The following is a 21,551-nucleotide window of genomic DNA, read 5'->3' as shown; positions in this document are numbered from 1 at the left end:
CAGAAAACACACTGCTCTTTTGGTCGGTCAAGTTTAACATTATCAATTTCCTAAATGACCATCTATCTCGTGATGAGCTACTTAATTAGGATCATTAGGTAACATACAAATTTTTTTTCAGTCCAGGGAGTGCTGAGCTTCCTGCGAAATCCTGCTGATTCAACAGCATCATGATGAATATGATGATGTGATAATATATATAATAATAAATTATAGCATGTGTTTATTGTGCAGCTGGATGGTGTCATGTGGTTATTATTAACAATCCTAAACACTGCTTAAACAATGTTTTAAATGGCAATAGCCAAAGAGACAAATTGTTTTTCTTTTGTCTACATATTTTCATGCTCATTGTGTTTCATGAAAAAGTAAAAAAGGTAGGAATCAGAAAATGTTGTACATCCAGATCCTGATCCTGTTGAACTAAGGCAGTCTACATGTTATACTAATATGCAAACTATGAGATTTACTGAAGTGTTTTTTTAATTTTTCTATTTGATTTATTATACAGAAGCATACTGAGCCAAAGAGTCTCCAGTGCTGAAAGGAAGCATCGCTGTCATGTGTCAGTACTTCAACACACAGCAGGAAATGCCTTTACCACAAATGTCAGGTCAATACCAACATGTGGCACAGCTGTTTGCTGTAGTCACACTCACACCCAGATCTCAGGCTGCAGCGGATTAAATGGGAGCACTCTCACATACTGTACTTGTTGAACCAGCCTATTCGACACACCGAATACCTGTAAAGAACAGCTGGCTGGGTGTGGCCAAGAGGTGGGATTCAGATGTAACCTGTCTGACACAAGACTATAGACCATTTGTATACATATGCACGTGTCGCTGGGCTTTTACTTTGTGTTGAACAATAAGATGTTCTGTTAGCTACACTTTGTGCTCTTAATAACTGCTTCAGTGGTTCAGCTTCAGATCAACTCTGAACCATCACTGGAAGAATGTGATGGGAGCAGCTGCAATGCCACAAGCTTTCACACATTTCAGTATATTTACATCACGTGTGGACTGATGCAAATGTGTCAAGGTTTGAAATGAGCTGTGGCACAATGAGCTTCTGTGGACACGCTAGTCATGACAAGGGTGGTTTAAGGGGAAACAAGAGCAAGGAAATGTGCTGTCACATACATTCATAAGTAAATTACACACAAAGCACTGAGTTGTCACAGCCTGGACTCACTTCCTGTTTTATTTTCTTGTTTTTCCACCAGTTGTTTTCTGTCAGTCATCACTCACATGATTTAAGCACCGTCTCAGCCATGGCCTGTTGCCAGATCGTTAGATCGTGTTCCTGTGTTGTCACAGCTATCTTTCCAGCATTCTCACCTGTTACCTTATATCGTGTATGACCCTTGCTATCCCGACCTCGTCTCCTGCCTTGCCTCTGATCATGTACCGCTGTAAGTTTGGACCAAGCCTGTCCTTACTGTACCTGAACTGCCTCAACTGTGTATCGACACTTGCCTGCCTGACCACGAGCACGATTAAAACACCTTCCTCAAACTAAGCTCTGTCTCCGCCGTGCATGTGGGTCCGCTACCTTGAACGCCGTGACATGAGTGTTTATATACCTAGAATTAGTGAAGAATATGTGTTAATAAAAACGTATCATTATAAGACACATCTTTAATGCTCTTTATGTTGTCATGATTTAAATTTGTCTTTAGCTGCAATAAACAAACAATAACATGATCATATAAGGGCAACACCATGTTATGACTCAGCTCACCCTCTGGTTTCCTTTTGGTTTGGTATGTTCTTGCTTTGTTGTTTTTATGATGTAATTTCCTGTTTGTAATCAGTTCGTATGTGTATTTACGCTCAAACAATAATCATGCCTAAAACTTGGACTTCATATAATTTAATTACATGTAAATTTTCCATCTAATTTTATCACATAAATGCGTGGTAAGAGATGACATTTAATGTAACGTCTTTTAGGTTAAGATTATGCCATTAAATTACATAAATTAAAAATAAAGGATTACATAATTTTTGCACATAACTCTTATGTTTCTGTTCAGATACCTGGGGCCCGTTTCCATAAGGAGGTTTTGTTGAAACTCTGAGTTTGTTTCAGAAAGCGAGGTTACTTAAACCCGTAAAGTGGGGTAAGTTAAACCCGTTTCAAGAAGCGAGGTAATCGAAACTCAGAGTCAGTTACTATGGCAACTGACTCTGTGAACCAAACCTGGTCGGGAGCAGGTTTTATTCGGGAAAGTTTCCTTCAGTCTCCGCCCCTTTTTAAAGGATTGCAGGTATGTGGTATTTAATTATTTAATTTGTTTCAGTAATTCTAATCTAGAAAATGATGATCATTTAATAACATTTTGCTGTGACCTGAAATAAACTAATAAATGTGCAGGTGCACTGACTACTCTTTCTAATGGTCACTGAAACTGACATGTATCATTGTTTACACCACCAACATCATATGTGATGCTGCACATATTATCACAAACCTGGAGGCCAAGTGGCCCGGCTCTGGTCATATATCTTGAGTCAACCCTAAGTAACAGGCTGCACTGTGGTAAGTACATCTATGTCCTATAGACTTATTTCAATGCATGCACTACGCACTCACAGGAGCACTTCTATGCAGCACTAAAGTAATGTGAACTTTCTTCTAGGAGAGATCGACGGCTTTCTGCTGGAGATAGGGGTTAATGAGGAAGACTCCTTCCATCACGGTAATCTGCAGAGTGGATGGACAGTCAGAGGTGTGATATACTGTACCGTAATGTCTTAATCAACTATCACCACCAATAAAAGAAACTTAATAAATGCAAATCATAATTTATTTGGTTCTCTTCATTTCCTACAAATACAAAGGCAATTGTTAGATTTTATAATTCTTCCAATAATTCATACAATTCACCTGTAACTATACACTCACTGTTAGGGAAACTGTTAGTTCCCTTTGTAAATATTAAATAAAGCAGACACACTCAGTTGAGACCTTCTTCAGGATTTTACTTGCAAGAAGTGAGCAGTTTACAGCAAAGGCAACTTTCTCTCACTGAAGAGAAGACAAGGATTCAGCTCATAATATGTATTGCATTCTGGGAGGTGCATAGTCACACAGTACGTGGGAAATATTTTCTGCACAAAGCATTGGGCTCATCAGATAAGGATGCTACACACCAGTACTTCCTATTTCTTGCAGAGCAGAAGGGAGAAAACTTCAAGGCTATAGCACAGCTAACGAGGCGTCAGCAAAGTATGTTTCAATGATTAAATGCAGCATTTTTTCAACATTTCCCTCCTGTTTAACGTTGAAACATCCATTAAACAATCATGCATACATCGGAACAGCACAACTTCTTTCGATTTTCAGTGCAGTTGTCATAAAACATGGAATAAATGTTACAACATCGTAGGCAGGGTCAAAAGCACAGAAGCACAATATTTACAGCTTAGCGTCCATTTCCGACGACATCGTGGAGGTTCTCTTCACAGTTATCGAGCTTCAAAGGTGTATAGTGTATTTGTCGAGAGTGCATGACTGCCACACCCTGAGAAGGCCTTGATTCACCAGCCTGATCATCATGGCCCTCAAACAGGGAATTTACGCATAACACAATCAGTATCAGAACCAAGAGGATCAGTAGAATCAGTCCAAAAATCTTCATCAGAATGTCAGTCCATGTGCCAGACCTAAACCAATCAAACCAGGATATGTCTTTCACTACATCAGCCGCCTGCACATTGGATATGTGCTGTAGGTCACGGAGTGCCTGTTGGGTGAACTTTGCGTCTTGGTCATCTCCTGGGATGTATGTGCAACATTTGGGGCCCACTATTGCACACACTCCACCTTGGCTTGCAGTGAGCAGATCTAACACCAGGCGGTCCTGTAACTCACGGAGTGTTAGGGCGGTGAGACGACGATCTATACTGGCAAGGACCGTTACCGTGACATTGAAGAACAGGTTTATGCGGTAATTTATGGTTTCAACTCTTAGCATGATTTTTCCTCCCCCCAACCATGGAAATAGGGATAGTGCTACTTTCTGGCCTGTAGTCCAGAGCTTCTTATCCATGGGGACGTCTGATCCCCAGATCCAATCACTTTCCTTCAGGTCGATCTCTTGCTGTCGCTTCGAAGTCGTCTGCTGTGGTGTTATCACGTAGGAGCCATCTGAAACATAAACAGGAACACAACAACCTACCCAATTGGGTGGAAGACGATTGGACCAGTAAAGGTATGAGTGCTCTGTCTTCATTTAAAAATACCACAAGTTAGTGTGATACTGGTCAGGAGGTCTCTCCTCAACCTCATTGAGGTAAGAGAGTGGCTTAGCATCAATCAACAGTACAAGGGCAGTTAGTACCACTCTCGTGGCTGGACACTGTCCCCTCATAGTATCTCCTTATGAGAATGTCCCCCTAAGTGAGAGAAGGTTTCGCTGGTTTCTTCACTGCCGTTGAGACGACCAGTGCTCTAAATGCTGCTGAACCCCTTTGTAGTTAAAGGAAGGAGGTTTACCTCCTTCTTGAAACTGCCCCCAGTTACCTCGCTGTTCGGTTTCTGTCCTGTTTTTGTTTCTGTGTGTTGCATGTTTTAGAGTTTTAATATATTGACTAGTTTTTTTCCTGCACTGCAGTCATTTTGAGTTGTTATTATTTTCCCTGTGTGTTTCTTTATTAAACTGCCTTTACTTACACATTCTTCTGTGTGAGTTTGTCGGCTGTATCAGCCCTTTTTCCCTGCTCATAGTGAGCCTGTTTGCCTGTTTGTAACACACCAACTATAGAGCAGAACTGGAGAATGAAAAGAGAAGAACTGGAAGCAACTAAACACACTTAACTTTAATTAATAATCCGTTAATGTAACGCAGTGTCATCTCTTTCGCTTACAGTAATTTGAGACATTTTCAAAACATGTTTCTATAATTTAACCCAAAAACTGTCAAAAACTAAGTTTCTTATGGGACCCTGTTGGGTGCAGTGTCTAGTTCTACAAAAAAATAAAAGAAACAATAAGGAGTCCAAGCAACAGATATATTGTTTCTGTCATCACTAGGGTGCCAGCTGTTATCGCCAGGAAAGCAGTAGATGGAACAAAAAATTTTGATGATTTATTAGCAGTTGATGTTGTTGGGGCAGCAGTTGTTGTGGTTGTTGTGGGGGCAGCAGTGGTTATTGTTGTTATTGCTTGGTCAGCAGTTGTTGTTGTGGTTGTTATTGTGGGGTCTTCAGTGGTTGTTGTGGAGGCAGCGGTTGTTGTTGTTGTTGGGGCAGCAGTTTTTGTTGTGGTTGTTGTTGTGGGGGCAGCGGTTGTTGTTGTCATTGTGGGGGCAGTGGTGGGTGTTGTTGTTGTGGGGGCAGTGGTGGTTGTTGTTGTTGTGGGGGCAGCGGTTGTTGTGGTTATGGGGGCAGCGGTGGATGTTGTTGTTGTGGGGGCAGCGGTTGTTGTCGTTGTGGGGGCAGCGGTGGATGTTGTTGTTGTGGGGGCAGCGATGGTTGTTGTTATTGCTTGGTCAGCAGTTGTTTTTGTGGTTGTTGTTGTGGGGGCAGCGGTTGTTGTTGTGGTTGTGGGGGCAGTGGTGGTTGTTGTCGTTGTGGGGGCAGCGGTGGATGTTGTTATTGCTTGGTCAGCAGTTGTTTTTGTGGTTGTCGTTGTGGGGTCTTCAGTGGTTGTTGTTGAGTCAGTTGCGGGGGCAGAAGTAGTTGTTGTTGTGGTTGTTGTGGGGGCAGTGGTGGTTGTTGTGGTTGTGGGGGCAGCGGTGGTTGTTGTTGTGGGGGCAGCGGTGGTTGTTGTGGGGGCAGCGGTGGTTGTGGTGGGGTCTTCAGTGGTTGTTGTTGTGGGGTCTTCAGTGGTTGTTGTGGTTGTTGTTGTGGGGGCAGCAGTGGTTGTTGTGGTTGTTGCAGGGGCAGCGGTTGTTGTTGTGGTTGTGGAGGCAGCGGTGGTTGTAGTTGTTGTGGGGGCAGCAGTGGTTGTTGTTGTGGGGTCTTCAGTGGTTGTTGTGGTTGTTGTTGTGGGGGCAGCAGTGGTTGTTGTGGTTGTTGCAGGGGCAGCGGTTGTTGTTGTGGTTGTGGAGGCAGCGGTGGTTATAGTTGTTGTGGGGGCAGCAGTGGTTGTTGTGGTTGTTGTTGAGTCAGGAGTAGTTGTTGTAGGGATATAAGTTGTTGTTGGTTCAACACTTATTGGTAAGTCAGATGTAACGATGTCTCTGGAAATTCTTTTTTTCACCACACACCCAGCACATACACTCATCACACAACGGGCTCGTTGGTTGGTGACATAACCAAAACTTTTTAAGAAATGTTGGTTGGTCCTGTCGTCTGCAGCTGCACACAGATTTGAAGATATGCAGCCAAAGACTGAAGCACCACTGAAACCTCTTTTAGCTGTAGATGACACATCACAGTTCTGTATTACAGTAATTTATTTTAAACACTCATTTATTCATTATGTTACTTTCAGCAAAAGAAGCTGTTGAAGGAAAAACGACAAACATGTAAATAATTAATCATGACTCAAAGCTTTGTAGGAATCCTCCTGGTACCAGGATCAGTCTAGATACTGAGCCTTATTCTGATCCAAGACAAATAGAAATATTTAGGTCTGGAACATGTTGAAACACCTGCACCAGAGGTGTAAATAGGCTTCATTCAGCCACTTCACATGAAGTTTATGGTTTAACAGGTGAAACTGAAGCCAGTGAACTACGACCTATAGATGATGGTGAAACACTAAGATGTTATTTGTGTGCATAGACAAACTTTTCTGTCTTGTTTGTCACTAAGTTGGTTTATAAAATATGTAAATCACAGAGATTGCATCATGAGATCACATGGTTGACGTTTATCAGCTATTTCATAGGAAACTGGAACTGGTTTAGCAAGGTGAAGGATAGTTTGGTTCCTCTGGAGCAGTTTCACAAGATAACAAATATATTAGTCATGACACTGATAGTTTGTTTCTGAAAACGTAACAGTAAAAGTAACAGTTACTTTAATACAGGTAATCTACAATGTGCAGTAGTCTTTTTGTGTTACTTCTACATTACTGTTCAAAAGTTTGGGGTCACTTAGAAGTGTCCTTATTTTTGACAGAAAGGCACTTTTTTCCAATGAACGATTCAGAAATACACTGTTTACATCACTAATGTGGTAAATGACTATTCTAGCTGCAAATGTCTGCCCATTTCCAGCAACTGTCACTGCAGTGTAGTAATGGTACAATGTGTCTGCTCATTGCGTCAGGAGGCCCAGATTACCAGATGACCTCAACAAATTAACATCCAGAATGACAAAGGCCTGCAATGCTGTGACCGCTGCAAATGGAGGATTCTTTGACGAGAGCAAAGTTTGAGCATTAAAAGAAAATATTATTTCAAATACAAATCATTATTTTTAACATTTCCAGTAAAGACTTTTTTTTTCATTTGCGAAGAGACAATGAAGGGTTCTCCTCATGGCTGTTCAGAGAGATCACGCTTACGATCCTCATCATCCTCAACAAACCTGAGACAGCTCATCTTACGTTGATAAATCAGATTTACTGGCATCTATGGCTTAAACTAGCTCGGATTAGCTAAACATATGATTCCGCCTCACCTCTTGCTTGGAAGCAGCTTCTCTCCACTCCCTTGCATTGCACTGGGGCCCTGAACCAAGAGGGGTCAGCTGGGAGACACTTTAGGCCGTTGTCTGACGGAGCAGCTCTCACTGAAATGAGAAACACCCAAATGGAAACAGGATGCATCCATCCAGCCTGTTGTTTCAGTCGACGCCACCTTTACTTACAAGGCAGCGTTCCTGAGTTACAGCCGTCTGTGTTGCAGCACAGGGCAGATGCAAATGTACTGGCATCTTTTGTGCTGGCTGAAAATGTGTGGGGGCCCGAGGCCGGACACAGGGAGCGAGGGGCACAGGCCTTGAAGATGTGCTCACTCGATCCTCCAGACCATTTGGCTACGAAGTCACAGTGAAGGTTAACGTCAACACCAGAAAGCATTTGTCATATAGAAGAAGAAGAAGAAAGCTTTTATTGGTCATTATCACATGCAATGTAACAACTCTGCCACATAATGAGAGAAAACACTCAACATGAAGTTACACCCACCTAGAACAGAAGCAGTAACACACATGCTGGCTGAGGAACATGAGACCAACGCTGTGGCCGAACATCGCTGATCTGTGCAAGTCTCACACTGAAGAGATCCAGCTGCAAAACAGTCAGGGAAAGATTCTTCGGCAGTGAATGTTCATGTTCTTACTGAAAGTGTCCAGAATGAAGACAAAAACTAAACTGTAAACGTTGATCTTTACAGAAACATTAGAAACATTATAAAGATGGGAGGCATCATTTTCACATTAATAAAGTTATGGACTGGTTAAAATGAGCCGTTACCTGTGCTGAAGTGTGTCCAGACGAGGATCAGAGACAGAATCGCCTGCATGTTGAGCTTCAGACGGGTTGAGTGGATCAGCGCTGACACCTTGTCGGCCCTCGGACCTGCAAATGTGCTGTGAGTCAGTGGTTCCTGAGCCATGAAGGGAAACTTGCATTGTGTCTTTTTACTCATGCAAATTGGACTTTTTGTTGGAGTTTAATGTAGCCTGTGCGTGACATGTGATGAAGAAGTTTTAATTTTACAAGTATTTGAATATTCTCCTTTCTATGAACACACGTGTTGATGTGACGACCAGCAGACAGTCCGCCCTCCATTTGCCTGCTGATGTTTAGACTTTTAGAATTTGCTTTACTGGCACAGTTTCCCTGTTGGGCAGTTTTATGTAGATTTATTTTGTCTGATCCTGATGATGCTTTCCTTTCCCAAGTGCTTCCTGTTTAAAGTCACTTGGTGTAAAATATGCCTCTACAAGAACTCCATTCAGTTAGAAAAGCCTGCCCGCCTGGGGCAACTCATCACAGTCTGAAATAGACTAGGACTGGGTGACACACGGCTGAACGAACGCTGCCATGAGGCCTCTGCTGTTTAGTTCTTCTTCAGGAAAGGAATTAGTGGAGTTAAGCTTGTGTTCTATTCAAGGACAATCATTCCCAACTAGTGACCTGTGACTCTTGCCTACAATTCTTTGCTCTCACTCACTGTTTTAGTGAAATGTGCCTTTTTGAACTCTGTAATATTTTAAACTGACTTTGTAAAGGCAGGGTGGTGCGGTGGGTAGCACTGTCGCCTCACAGCAAGACGGTCCTGGGTTTGATTCCCTGAAGCGGACTGGGTGCCAACATGCACCTAAAAACATGTGTTAGGTTGAACGGTCACTCTAAATTGCCTGTAGGTATGAGTGTGGGTGTGAATGGTTGTTTGTGTATGTGTGGCCCTGTGATGGACTGGCGACCTGTCCAGTGATGGACTGAGTCGTCTACAGTCACGACTGTGCGGTTTTTGTCACTCACTGGGTGGTAGAGCCAAGCTTCATTTAAATATTACACTGGAACTGTTATGTCGGCAGCCGGGCTTTCTGGTTTTGGGCTTTTATTGTCGTGGATTTTGTTTTGCATCCGGTTGTTTCGTTCCTGTTCCTTGGCTTGTTGATTGTTTTCACCGGTGCCTCATTAGTCGGACTATTTAGCCCTTCCGTTTCCGAGGCATCCTTGTCGGTTTATTGTTCGCCCACAGCTGTTTGAAGCCGTCCAGGTTTGACCAAGTTATTTCGCCTTGTGACCATAGTCCTCGCTGTTGTATTTTTTCACGTTGACTTAGATTTTGTTTGTGCTGGCCACGCCAGTTTTCCGTACTTTGAACGCGCTTTGAGTTTACGGTCTTTTTTTTCTGTTCGCACGGTGAGCATTTTGCCCATGCCATTTCGGACTAAAAAGGACACTGACGTGAGGACGGTCCTCCGTCGTTCGGATCGCGCGCTATTAGCCGTCGGACCCGGTATTGTTACGTGAAGCGCTGTGCGCGCACCATTGTGCTCCTCCACAGACACCGTGGGAAGGAACCTCCGGAGTAACGCTGGAACGAGGACCCGGTCCCCACAGCCACGCCATCGCTGTTCCTCAACCTGCCTCATGCTCGGAGCTTCACCTCGCGTTTGCCCTGTTTTACCAGGTAGTACCGTTCAGTGAAGACAAGTCCAGGTGTATGCTGAACACTGTCCAGTATATAACTTGCCTTATTACTTACCTTCTCTCTCTCTCTCTCGGTACTCAGGGACGCTACTATCTAGGAGGAGTTTACGCCCACGCACCCTTGTTTCCTTTTTCTGTAAATAAAACCCTTTTGTGTGCATACTAGGTCTCTGACTCGGTTCTGTGGAACACTCCCTGGGGGTCCAGCTGCGCACTTAATGGTGCACAGGGTAACATTTCTCTGACAGAATAAACCGACCAACGACCCTATGGACCCCCCAGAACCGACGATGAAGGCATGGCAAGCCGGTATTGAGTCGATATTAGTAGAGCAAGGTAACCAGATAACGCGGATTGCGCAGTCCCTCTCACAGTTAAGCTCTATGGTCTCTCAGACATGTACCGCTCCCACTCCGCTAGATCCGGCCGCCATTCCACTCCCTGCCTCGCCGCCTCGGCTTCAGGTTGGTACCGCTGAGCCACGGTTACATCCCCCGGCACGTTACAGCGGCGAGCCCGGGGGAAGCCGCTCTTTCCTTACTCAATGTGATATTATGATTCAGCTACAGCCTTCAGCTTTCCCCTCAGAGTCCTCCAAGGTGGCATACGTGTTAACCTTGCTAGGAGGTAGAGCGGCAGCTTGGGGAACAGCAGCGTGGCGGAGAAGGGAGAGCTACTGCGATACCTTAAAAGCCTTTGGTGATCAACTCTCCCGAATCTTTGACCCAGTTCGGCCCCAGACGGAGGCATTACACGGACTGGCGGGCCTTTCTCAGGGACATCGGCCGCTCGTGGACTATGTGATCCAGTTCCGCACCCTCGCAGCAGACAGCAGGTGGAATGACCACGCCCTTTATGATCAGTTTTATTTAGGCCTCAGCGACCGTATTAAGGATGCGGATCTTATCGGGAGGAACCACAGACCCTGGACGACCTCATCGAGGCTGCTACCAGGGCGGAGCAGCGTCATAAGGAGAGACAGTATGGACGGAGTGGTTCCCGTGCCACCCCTACACATAATGCTTTTACCAGTTCTGTACATAATTTCCCACAGCAGCAGCAGGGAACGTGTCCATCCCCGGAACCGATGCAGCTGGGGCAACAGCGCCTCACCACGGAGGAACGAGAGCGACGCCGTCAGAAAAGACTGTGTTACTACTGTGGTGAGTCAGGACATTTTGTGTTGCATTGTCCAGCAAAAGGGGTGGCTCAGTAGCCTCCGTGGAGGTGCTACTGAGCCGTTCTTTGGTCAAAGCCTCCACCGTCAGACCACGGACCCAGGTGGTGATCGGTTCAGGACCGTTCCAAAGGACTGTGACTGTGTTGATTGATTCAGGAGCTGACGCTAACTTCATCACAGAGACCCTGGCCAAGGAGCTTCACCTAACCCCTGAACCACTGAGTCAGGCCCTACAGGTCAGATCACTGAATCGAACATTTTTGCACAACGTTACCCACGTCACTGTTCCTGTATTCCTGTCAATGGGTAATCACCAGGAAAAGATCTCCTTTCATATTGTTGACATGGCTGAACCACCATTAGTCCTAGGAATCCCATGGCTCCAGCTGCATAACCCCCATATAGATTGGGTAACAGGAAAGGTTCTGGGGTGGAGCACGGCCTGCCACGCCTCCTGCCTTCTCTCCGCTCGCCCCTCCAGGGCAGTCTACGTACATGAAGACTGTTATCCAGACCTCTCCAGGGTTCCCCAAGCATATCATGACCTCAAGGAAGTCTTCAATAAGGCCAAGGCGGTCACCCTCCCACCACACCGGCCTTACGACTGCGCAATTGACCTTCTACCGGGACACACCCCCCCCAGGGGTCGTTTGTTTTCACTGTCCGGTCCGGAGAAGGCGGCGATGGAATCCTACATCCAGGAGTCCTTATCTGCAGGTATCATTCGGCCGTCGACCTCGCCTGCAGGGGCAGGTTTCTTTTTTGTCGGGAAGAAGGATGGGGGCGTAAGACCGTGCATAGATTACAGGGGCCTTAATGCTATCATGGTAAAAAATAGATATCCTCTACCTTTGATCGCCACTGCTTTTGAACTGTTGAAGGGTGCACGAATCTTTACCAAGTTAGACCTGCGTAATGCATATCACCTAGTGCGCATCAAGGAGGGGGACGAGTGGAAGACTGCTTTTAACACACCCACAGGCCATTTTGAATACCTCGTCATGCCATTTGGCCTAACGAATGCGCCAGCCGTTTTTCAAAACATGGTTAATGATGTCTTGGGGGATATGTTGAATAAGTTTGTTTTTGTATACCTCGACGATATTCTCATTTTTTCAAAGTCTGAGACCGAGCACTTCCAGCATGTCCGAGCGGTTCTTCAGCGTCTCCTCCAGAACCAGCTATATGTTAAGGCTGAGAAGTGTGAGTATCATGTGTCCAAGACGTCCTTTTTGGGTTTTGTTATTAGCCCAGAGAGGATTGCTATGGACCCTGATAAAGTGCAAGCCGTTAGAGAATGGCCGGTGCCCACAGATAGGAAGCAACTACAACGGTTCCTGGGGTTTGCAAATTTTTATAGAAAGTTCATTAAGGGATACAGCGGGGTGGCAGCACCACTGCACAAGTTGACATCACCTAAGACAAAGTTCTTGTGGTTCCCAGAAGCCAGGGATGCATTTGAGAAACTGAAGACCCTGTTTACAACCGCTCCTATTCTCACACTCCCCGACCCAAATCTGCCATTTGTCGTCGAGGTTGATGCCTCGGACTGTGGGGTGGGAGCAGTGCTATCCCAGCGCTCGCCTTCAGATTCAAAGATTCACCCCTGCGCTTTTTTTTCCAAGAAACTGTCCCCCCCTGAAAGAAACTACGATGTGGGCAACCGGGAGCTGCTGGCAGTCAAGTTGGCCCTAGAGGAATGGAGACACTGGCTAGAGGGTTCGACTCACCCTTTCACGGTTCTAACAGACCATAAGAACTTGGAGTACCTCAAGTCGGCTAAGAGACTGAATTCCCGCCAGGCTAGGTGGTCGATCTTTTTTGAGCGTTTTGCTTTCACCCTGTCTTTCAGACCTGGTACTCTGAATAGTAAGGCGGATGCTCTGTCTCGTATTCATGCCCCATCTGACCCTCCGGATAGGTCAAAGTTCATTCTCCCAGGCTCAGTTAGGTTGGGCGCTGCACGCACCGGTTTGGAGGAGAGTGTCATCGGCGCGAATCAAGGTACCTCAGCACCTTCAGGTTGCCCTGATCACTGTCTCTTTGTCCCTGCAGAACTCAGATCACGGGTCTTGCAGGTCTGTCACGACTCCCGCCTTGCTGTGCATCCGGGGGCAGCACGCACCGTACGAGCGGTGCTCCAACGTTTCTGGTGGCCTACAGTGCGGAAGGATGTGCGAGAGTATGTTGCCGCCTGTCCCGCATGCTCCAGGTCGAAGGCTGGCCACCAGGCTCCAGCAGGGCACCTACATCCCCTGCCCGTTCCAAAACGCCCATGGTCTCATTTATCCATGGACTTTGTCACTGGGCTGCCTCCTTCCAACGGGAACACTGTGGTCCTCACGGTTGTGGATAGATTTTCAAAGATGGTGCACTTTGTTGCACTCCCCAAGTTGCCATCGTCCTCTGAGACTGCTCAAGTGATGATTGACCATGTTTTCAGGCTCCACGGCATCCCGGAGGATGTGGTCTCTGACCGGGGGCCTCAGTTCACCGCCAAGTTCTGGAGCGAGTTTTGTCGGCTGCTGGGTGTCTCTGTCAGCCTATCATCGGGCTACCATCCCCAGTCTAATGGGCAGGCCGAGCGTTTGAACCAGGAACTGGGAACGGGTCTTAGACTGTTGTGCTCTGACAATCCAGGAGCGTGGTCTAAGAATCTGACCTGGGTGGAGTATGCTCATAACAGCCAGCCTTCCGCCTCTACGGGACTGTCTCCTTTCCAGGTAGTTTACGGCTATCAACCACCGTTGTTTGAACCGCAGGTGTTGGATGCCATGGTCCCCTCCGCTGCTGCGTCTGTCCGCCGTTGTCACCTAGCCTGGCGTAAGGCGCGCCAGGCTCTGCTTTCCTCTGTTTCTCTCTATCAGCGTCAGGCTGACCGCAAACGCCGTCCTGCTCCCACCTATCGCCCAGGACAGAAGGTGTGGCTGGCCTCCAGGGACATTCCTCTAAAGGTGGAGAGTCCCAAGCTGGCGCCGCGTTTTATTGGGCCCTTTCCTGTCTCTAAGGTGATCAACCCTGTGTGTGTCAGACTTCGTCTTCCTCGGTCGTTGCGTATCCATCCCACGTTTCATGTATCTCGTATCAAGCCGGTGCAAGCCTGTCCGTTGGTCCCCTCCTCCAGGCCCCCTCCGCCCGCCCGGCTCATTGGCGGGGGGCCTGCTTATGTGGTGCGTCGTATCCTCCGTTCCCGGCGCAGGGGGCGTGGTGTGCAGTATTTGGTGGATTGGGAGGGGTATGGGCCGGAGGAGCGCTGCTGGGTCCCGCGGGGCTTCATCCTGGATCCCGCTCTCCTGCGGGAGTTTCACGCTGCCCACCCCGATCAGCCCTGTCGGCCGTCAGGAGTCGGCCGTTGAGGAGGGGGTTCTGTTATGTCGGCAGCTGGGCTTTCTGGTTTTGGGCTTTTATTGTCGTGGATTTTGTTTTGCATCCGGTTGTTTCGTTCCTGTTCCTTGGCTTGTTGATTGTTTTCACCGGTGCCTCATTAGTCGGACTATTTAGCCCTTCCGTTTCCGAGGCATCCTTGTCGGTTTATTGTTCGCCCACAGCTGTTTGAAGCCGTCCAGGTTTGACCAAGTTATTTCGCCTTGTGACCATAGTCCTCGCTGTTGTATTTTTGTTTCACGTTGGCTTAGATTTTGTTTGTGCTGGCCACGCCAGTTTTCCGTACTTTGTACGCGCTTTGAGTTTACGGTCTTTTTTTCTGTTCGCACGGTGAGCATTTTGCCCGTGCCATTTCGGACTAAAAAGGACACTGACGTGAGGACGGTCCTCCGTCGTTCGGATCGCGCGCTACTAGCCGTCGGACCCGGTATTGTTACGTGAAGCGCTGTGCGCGCACCATTGTGCTCCTCCACAGACACCGTGGGAAGGAACCTCCGGAGTAACGCTGGAACGAGGACCCGGTCTCCACAGCCACGCCATCGCTGTTCCTCAACCTGCCTCATGCTCGGAGCTTCACCTCGCGTTTGCCCTGTTTTACCAGGTAGTACCGTTCAGTGAAGACAAGTCCAGGTGTATGCTGAACACTGTCCAGTATATAACTTGCCTTATTACTTACCTTCTCTCTCTCTCTCTCGGTACTCAGGGACGCTACTATCTAGGACGAGTTTACGCCCACGCACCCTTGTTTCCTTTTTCTGTAAATAAAACCCTTTTGTGTGCATACTAGGTCTCTGACTCGGTTCTGTGGAACACTCCCTGGGGGTCCAGCTGCGCACTTAATGGTGCACAGGGTAACATTTCTCTGACAGGAACCAATTATCTATACGAGTATTTATATCCACATTACAGAAGGTCTAACTATTAAAATATTAAATATGAATTCTGTAGCTATAACAAATGAACACAACCAAAAAAAACTAAAAAGAATTAATAATGACATTAATAAACTGGTTCCTCGAATGAGGCATCAGTGCTCAGCTACAGCTTCACACATAAAATAACTATGATGTGTCTGGTTCTGTGAAAGATTCTAATAGTTTCATCAGGCTGTTCTTCAGGGAGTTGTTTGTTTATGGAAGACGCAGCTGTCGATCCAGTAACTAAAGCAGTTGTTGCAATTGTTTGTTCGCAGTTTCAAGTCATTTAATGATTTTTTTAAGCGTGGCCAGCCCAGAGGAAGCTGTGCACAGATCCACAAACGCCGGATGGTACCTGTAATTATTACCTATTATATACCTGTTATTGTCAAACTGTGAATTTCAACCTGCAAATAAGAATAAGAATTTAAAAAAATTAATAGTCCCACAATGGGGAAATTTCATCTCACAACAGGATCATTTGTGCGTCCAATTACAGACGCACAGTCTGACTGCAGTCTACTGACGGCCTCATTGCACTTGGAGGAACTGCGGAACCAGAGTGATTTAAATCTGAGGTCTAGAAGTGTTGCTGGGGTCAAAACTCTGAGGTGGTTTTGTTAAAATAGGAAAGTTCTGTCGAACAAATGCGACATTTAACCTGCGTGAAATAATATGATTAGTAAAGTAAGAGTCACTTTGAAATTAATCTGAATACAGAAAAATCAAGTGGAAAGTTTAACAGGATGAAACAAAGAGAAAAATTAGGAGATACCTTGTTTTCCAATATGAGATCAAAATGGTCGCACATGGTGGAAACCTTTCTTTTGGCTTGAGGCAAGCGCTCAAGGATTCCTTTTGGCAGATGGAGCCCGACACATGCGCTTTCTTATAAACAAACGCTAGCAATGTGTTGTTCGTGAATGAATCTTTTATATGAATCGGGAGGAACGAGTCCTCTCAGTGATGACTCGTTCCGTTCCATGCAGTACCTTCTCTCGCCACATGGCAGCAGCTGCTTAAGCTCAGTCAGCAGGGCATGAAATAGAATCGGAATCAGAAAAGCAGAATCAGAAAAGCTTTATTGTCAGGTCCTGCAGAGCGCACTTTACAAAACGAGGAATTTGACTTGGTGTAGAAAAAGAAATGATTTGTTCACGACTCACTCAGCTGAGTGTCCGTCCTCAGGGATGCATTCTTTTGTCACGTGACAACCAGGCCGTTCAGGCTCTGTGGAGCAGCAGGCGCTCCAGTTCATTCGTGATTCATTCCTCTGGATTCTTACAGATCGTTCTTTCGTTCTTTTGTCACGTGACAGCTGTAGATCAGCTACAGGGCTGCGTGCACTGATAAACAAGGAAATTAACAATGTCTGATATTTCACGTTCATATTTGTCAGCTGACACCCAACATATATTATTTATTCATGGGATCACAATTATTTAGTGATCTTAGATTCTCGTGAAGTTTTATTGTGTATATAATGTAAAGTGCGTTTGTGAATAAATACTTTCAACATGTTGATTTTTTGGTACACTAATATAATAATAATAATGTCACATTTGGGACACAAATGCACCAATAAGTTCCATTTTAGGGAACTTATTGTTTCTTTTTGCTTTAAAAGGCTCACTAAAACATAAAAGGACTGCACGGTTTGGTTCATCGTTCTTAATCCGGGCTCTGTAGTAGTGAACAGCAGGCACTACAGTTCTTTTGAGATTCGTTCATACAGAGCCGCACAGATCGTTCGTCAAGAAGTCTTTTATTGGTCATTATCACATACAATGTAACAACGAAATTTGGCTACTGCATCTAACCCATCCTCGCTATGTGAAGTGTCTTACTCAGGGACACACTCTGTTCTGGAGGGGATCTGGCCTTTGGCCCCAAACCAACGCTCTGCCACTGAGCCACCAAGCCACTTTGTGATGCCACTTTGTCATGTGACCGCTACAAAGAAACTGTTGCGCTGTTAAAGAGAAGATGCAGGACACAAGTCACGTTAATGTGTGTATTTGCTAGGTCTTCACACAGTCTGAATGGCTTGTGGCATTTTGTGATTATAATTTGTCCGCTGAAGAACCGCGACCATCTTTACAACGCCCACAGCGCCGCCTGCTTTAAATGACCGAATAACTCCATAATAACTCAGAGTCAGTTAAAGGACTTCCCATCTCTAATAAACACAGTCTGGCAGAAGGAGTGTATCGGTCACGTGACTTTCCCAACGTGATATGCGCTCTATAAGCTTGACTCATGCGCCGACGCATCGGTTTTGCCGGATCCATCACAACTGTCCGTCCACCACCCTGTTGCCTGCTGCTGTGTGCGTCTACGATAAAAGGATCAGTTTACCAAGCCCTGTCTCAGAGCTGTGCGTTTGGGTCCTTCACCCCTGCATTCCTGACAGTCCATCCTTATAGAGTATGTGATGTATGGTAGGTTTATTATTTATAGTAAAGGTCGTCACAGTTTGGAGATTCTAAAAATTACTATATAAAAGCTTGAATTTAAAATCATCCAATAGGTAGCTGCAACAATGGATGTCGTGAGCAGCGAGGTGACAATGACCCAGCACCGAGTGCAGAGTCTTTAAAGGGAGGCAGAGGGAAGCACAGGTGTGGCGCATTGGGCTGATTGCCAGGAGTCTACTGAGGGAAAGAGAGAGAGTGGGCGTGGTTCAAAGCAGAGGCGTGGCCTGGTGAGGGAGAAGGTGTGGTCCAGGGTAAAAACAACAACAGAGTGGCTGGTAGAACCAGTCAGCGTCTGGACCCATGCAAATGTGTTAAGGTTTGAAATAAGCTGTGGCATAATGAGCTTCTGTGGACACGCTAGTCATGACAAGTGTGGTTTAAGGGAAAACAAGAGCAAGGAAATGTGCTGTCATGTTGTACATTCATAAGTAAATTACACACAAAACAGTGTTTATATAACAGAACTTGTACTGGACTCATTTAGAATCTGGTTTAACTGATCATTATAAAAAATAGCTACATTATTAAGCTCCTTCTGTTGGTTGCAAATATTAATAAATTAAATTTGTCTAAATTTGTCAGCTGCAATAAACAGACTATAACATGATAAAGTATTTCGTCAATTATGGGAAAGATCAATGACACTGATTTGATGCTTCTAGTTTTGGCCAAGAAGCTCAAACTTGGATAAAGGTTTTAATGCTGTGCAGGCAGCTCATGGTCAGAGCTGTGTTCACCCTCAGGTCTTCTGTTAGGAAACCTAAACACACACGTCTATGGAACAACTGAGGCTGCAAATGATGAATTTTCAACACAGGTCTCTTATTACTTCTTTGTTGAAACAGAACAACAACGTTACAACACACACAGTATTTCAACACTCTCACTTAATTTCACAATATTTAGGGCTTAAAGACTTCTGAATCTTTCTCTTTTTCACAAGTTGGCTACTCTCCCTTTTTCAAAAGACAAGAATAACTTAAATTCTGACATCTGTCTTTAACCTCGCTTATCTGTATTCAGTACCCCTGAGGAGCTTATTTCCTTTCTTTTACATTTCTTATCCATATAATGATTTTACTGAACAATGAAACATCTTTTTATGATCAGGTTGTATTCAGCATTCACCTGTCGAAAATATTCAACTATTCTTACATGAAACAAAATCCAATCTGTCCTCTTAGACTTTCAAACCTCTGTTTGGTCAACGGTTTGGTCAGAATGTCTGCTTTCATATCCTGTGTTGGACAGTATTGTAGTTTCATTTGTCCATTTTGCACACATTCACGTATGTAGTGATATCGAATGTCTATGTGTTTAGTCCTCGAGTGATCCACTGGATTTTTTGCGATTGCAATGGCACTTTGGTTGTCTTCCAGGATCACTGTCTGTGTATCCTCCATTCCAAAATCACATAGTAAACGTCTCAGCCAAACTCCTTTTTGAGCAGCTTGACTAAGTGCAACATACTCAGCTTCTGCCGTTGATTGTGCAACTGTCGCCTGTTTCTTGCTCAGCCAGCTCACCGCTCCTCCACTCAGTAGAAAAATGTTGCCTGTTGTTGAGCGTCGGTCATCTTGGTCACCAGCCCAGTCTGCATCTGAAAATCCAACTAAGGATCCAGACTGTGACCGCTCATATTTCAGGGCAAGATTCACTGTCCCTTTCAAGTAGCGAAATATCCTCTTCACAGCACTCAGATGAGCAGTATTGGGATCTGCATTGAATTTTGATACAGCATTCACAGCCTGAGCTATGTCAGGTCGTGTAGCTATTGACGCATACAACAGACTTCCTACCATCGACTGATAGTTCTGTTGGTGTACTGGTTTACTAACACCATCATTCTTTTTCAATCTCACACTGGTATCAGCAGGAGTTGCTACAGGATTAGCATTTTCCATCCCGTATTTCTTAAGCATGGCTTCAATATAGTTCTTTTGATGTAGAAAGACACAGTTCTTCTCTTTGCTTTGGACCACAGAGATGCCCAGGATGTAGGACAATTCACCCATGTCTTTCATCTTGTAGCGCTTCTTGAGCGCTGCTTTCAGCACGTTCATGCTTTCAGTCGGCTCTGTTATCAGAATGAGATCATCCACGTAAACTGCAAGTATCTCAAGCTCATGTCTTGATCTCACAAACACACAGGGATATGATGTGCTCTGCTTAAAACCAAGTTCCATCATGAACTATGTAAAGGCTGTGCTCCAGCAACGAGGAGATTGCTTCAGTCCATAGATTGATTTTTTTAGTTTGCACACCAGGTTTTCCTGTCCTGGTTGGACGTATCCTTCTGGTTGCTCTATATACATTTCGTCTTCCAAATGTCTATTTAGAAATGCAGTTACAACATCCATCTGATGTACATGCAGATTGTTTTGATTTGCAAAAGCTAGTAGTGCACGAATGGAGCTGAAACGCACCACTGGTGAAAATGTCTCATCATAGTCAGTACCATACAACTGTGAGTAGCCTTTGGCAACAAGTCTGCACTTGTATCTCTCCACTTGTCCATCACTATGATGCTTGACTTTGAACACCCACCTTGAACCTACAGCTTTTCTATCATTTGGTAAATCCACTAGATCCCATGTCTCATTTTGCAGCAGCGACTCATATTCCAGATCAGCTGCTTCCTGCCATTCCTTTGCATTAGGACTTTTCAGAGCTTCTGTCATTGTGAGTGGCTCTGTCACACAACACATATTTGCATGATGATCAACGACAACTGTTTCAGCAAACTCGTCGTATCCAAATCGCTTTGGAGCCTTTCTTATTCTGTCGCTTCTTCTGACTGTGTCGTCAGCAGTGACTTCATGTGTTTCATTCTCATTTGTGTCCAGCTACCTCATTCTCAAGACGAGACTCTTCTGCTTTCTGTTTGCATTCAAACTTTGTTTCATCGAAAACAACATTCCGACGGATTAAAGTCCTCCTTTTCTCTTCATCATATAGACGATAACCCTTAGTGTTGCTTGCATAGCCTAAAAAAACGTAGACTTATAGCCCAGTTTGTCCAGTTTCTGCCTCTTCTCACCTGGAATAAGCATAAGCAATGCATCCAAAAACCCTCATGTGACTCATGTCAGGTTTTTTTCCACACCATCTCTCATAGGGTGTCTTTTGCTTCAGTACAGATGTAGGCAGTCTGTTCTGAATGTAAGCTGCTGTGGCTACAGCTTCCGCCCAGGACATTTTTGGCAACGTAGTATGTGACAGCATACTTCTACAGTAGCTGCTTCAACTAATGCCCTGTTTTTTCTGTCTGCAACACAATTTTGCTGTGGTGAGTGGGGTACAGTCACTTCATGTTTGATGCCTTGACCTTTCAAATATTCTTGAAACTCTCTTGATGTGTACTCACCCCCATTGTCTGTTCTGAGTCTTTTAACGGCTTGTCCACACTCATTTGTGAATGTTCTTTCAAATTCTTTGAATGTGTTTAACACCTAGTTCTTGTGTTTCAGGAAATACACTTTGCAGCATCTAGAGTAGTCGTCAATAAGAGTAAAAAAATAT

General features: G+C 45.2%; 1 protein-coding gene across 2 annotated transcripts; it reads right to left on the bottom strand.

The window, feature by feature from the left end:
• Window positions 1–3,002: 3,002 nt before the first annotated feature.
• On the bottom strand, window positions 3,003–8,512 carry LOC114852961 (mucin-5AC-like). Of its 2 annotated transcripts, XM_055508448.1 has the most exons (5): window positions 8,380–8,512; window positions 8,092–8,193; window positions 7,773–7,940; window positions 7,584–7,694; window positions 3,003–6,371 (listed from the first exon to the last, which is right to left on the bottom strand). In XM_055508448.1, exons 1-5 carry the CDS (start codon window positions 8,426–8,428, stop codon window positions 4,978–4,980), a joined length of 1,824 nt encoding a protein of 607 aa, XP_055364423.1. In that variant the 5' UTR covers window positions 8,429–8,512; the 3' UTR covers window positions 3,003–4,977. The 2 variants fall into 2 exon arrangements, with proteins under 2 accessions (XP_055364423.1, XP_029001528.1); XM_029145695.2 differs by having other exon boundaries at window positions 6,229–7,694.
• Between the last annotated feature and the right edge of the window lie 13,039 nt (window positions 8,513–21,551).

The sequence above is a fragment of the Betta splendens genome, chromosome 4 (assembly GCF_900634795.4).
Source record: "Betta splendens chromosome 4, fBetSpl5.4, whole genome shotgun sequence".
Lineage (NCBI taxonomy): Eukaryota > Metazoa > Chordata > Actinopteri > Anabantiformes > Osphronemidae > Betta > Betta splendens.
The sequence above is the reverse complement of the archived record's forward strand: the minus strand, read 5'-3'. Positions and strand labels throughout refer to the sequence as shown.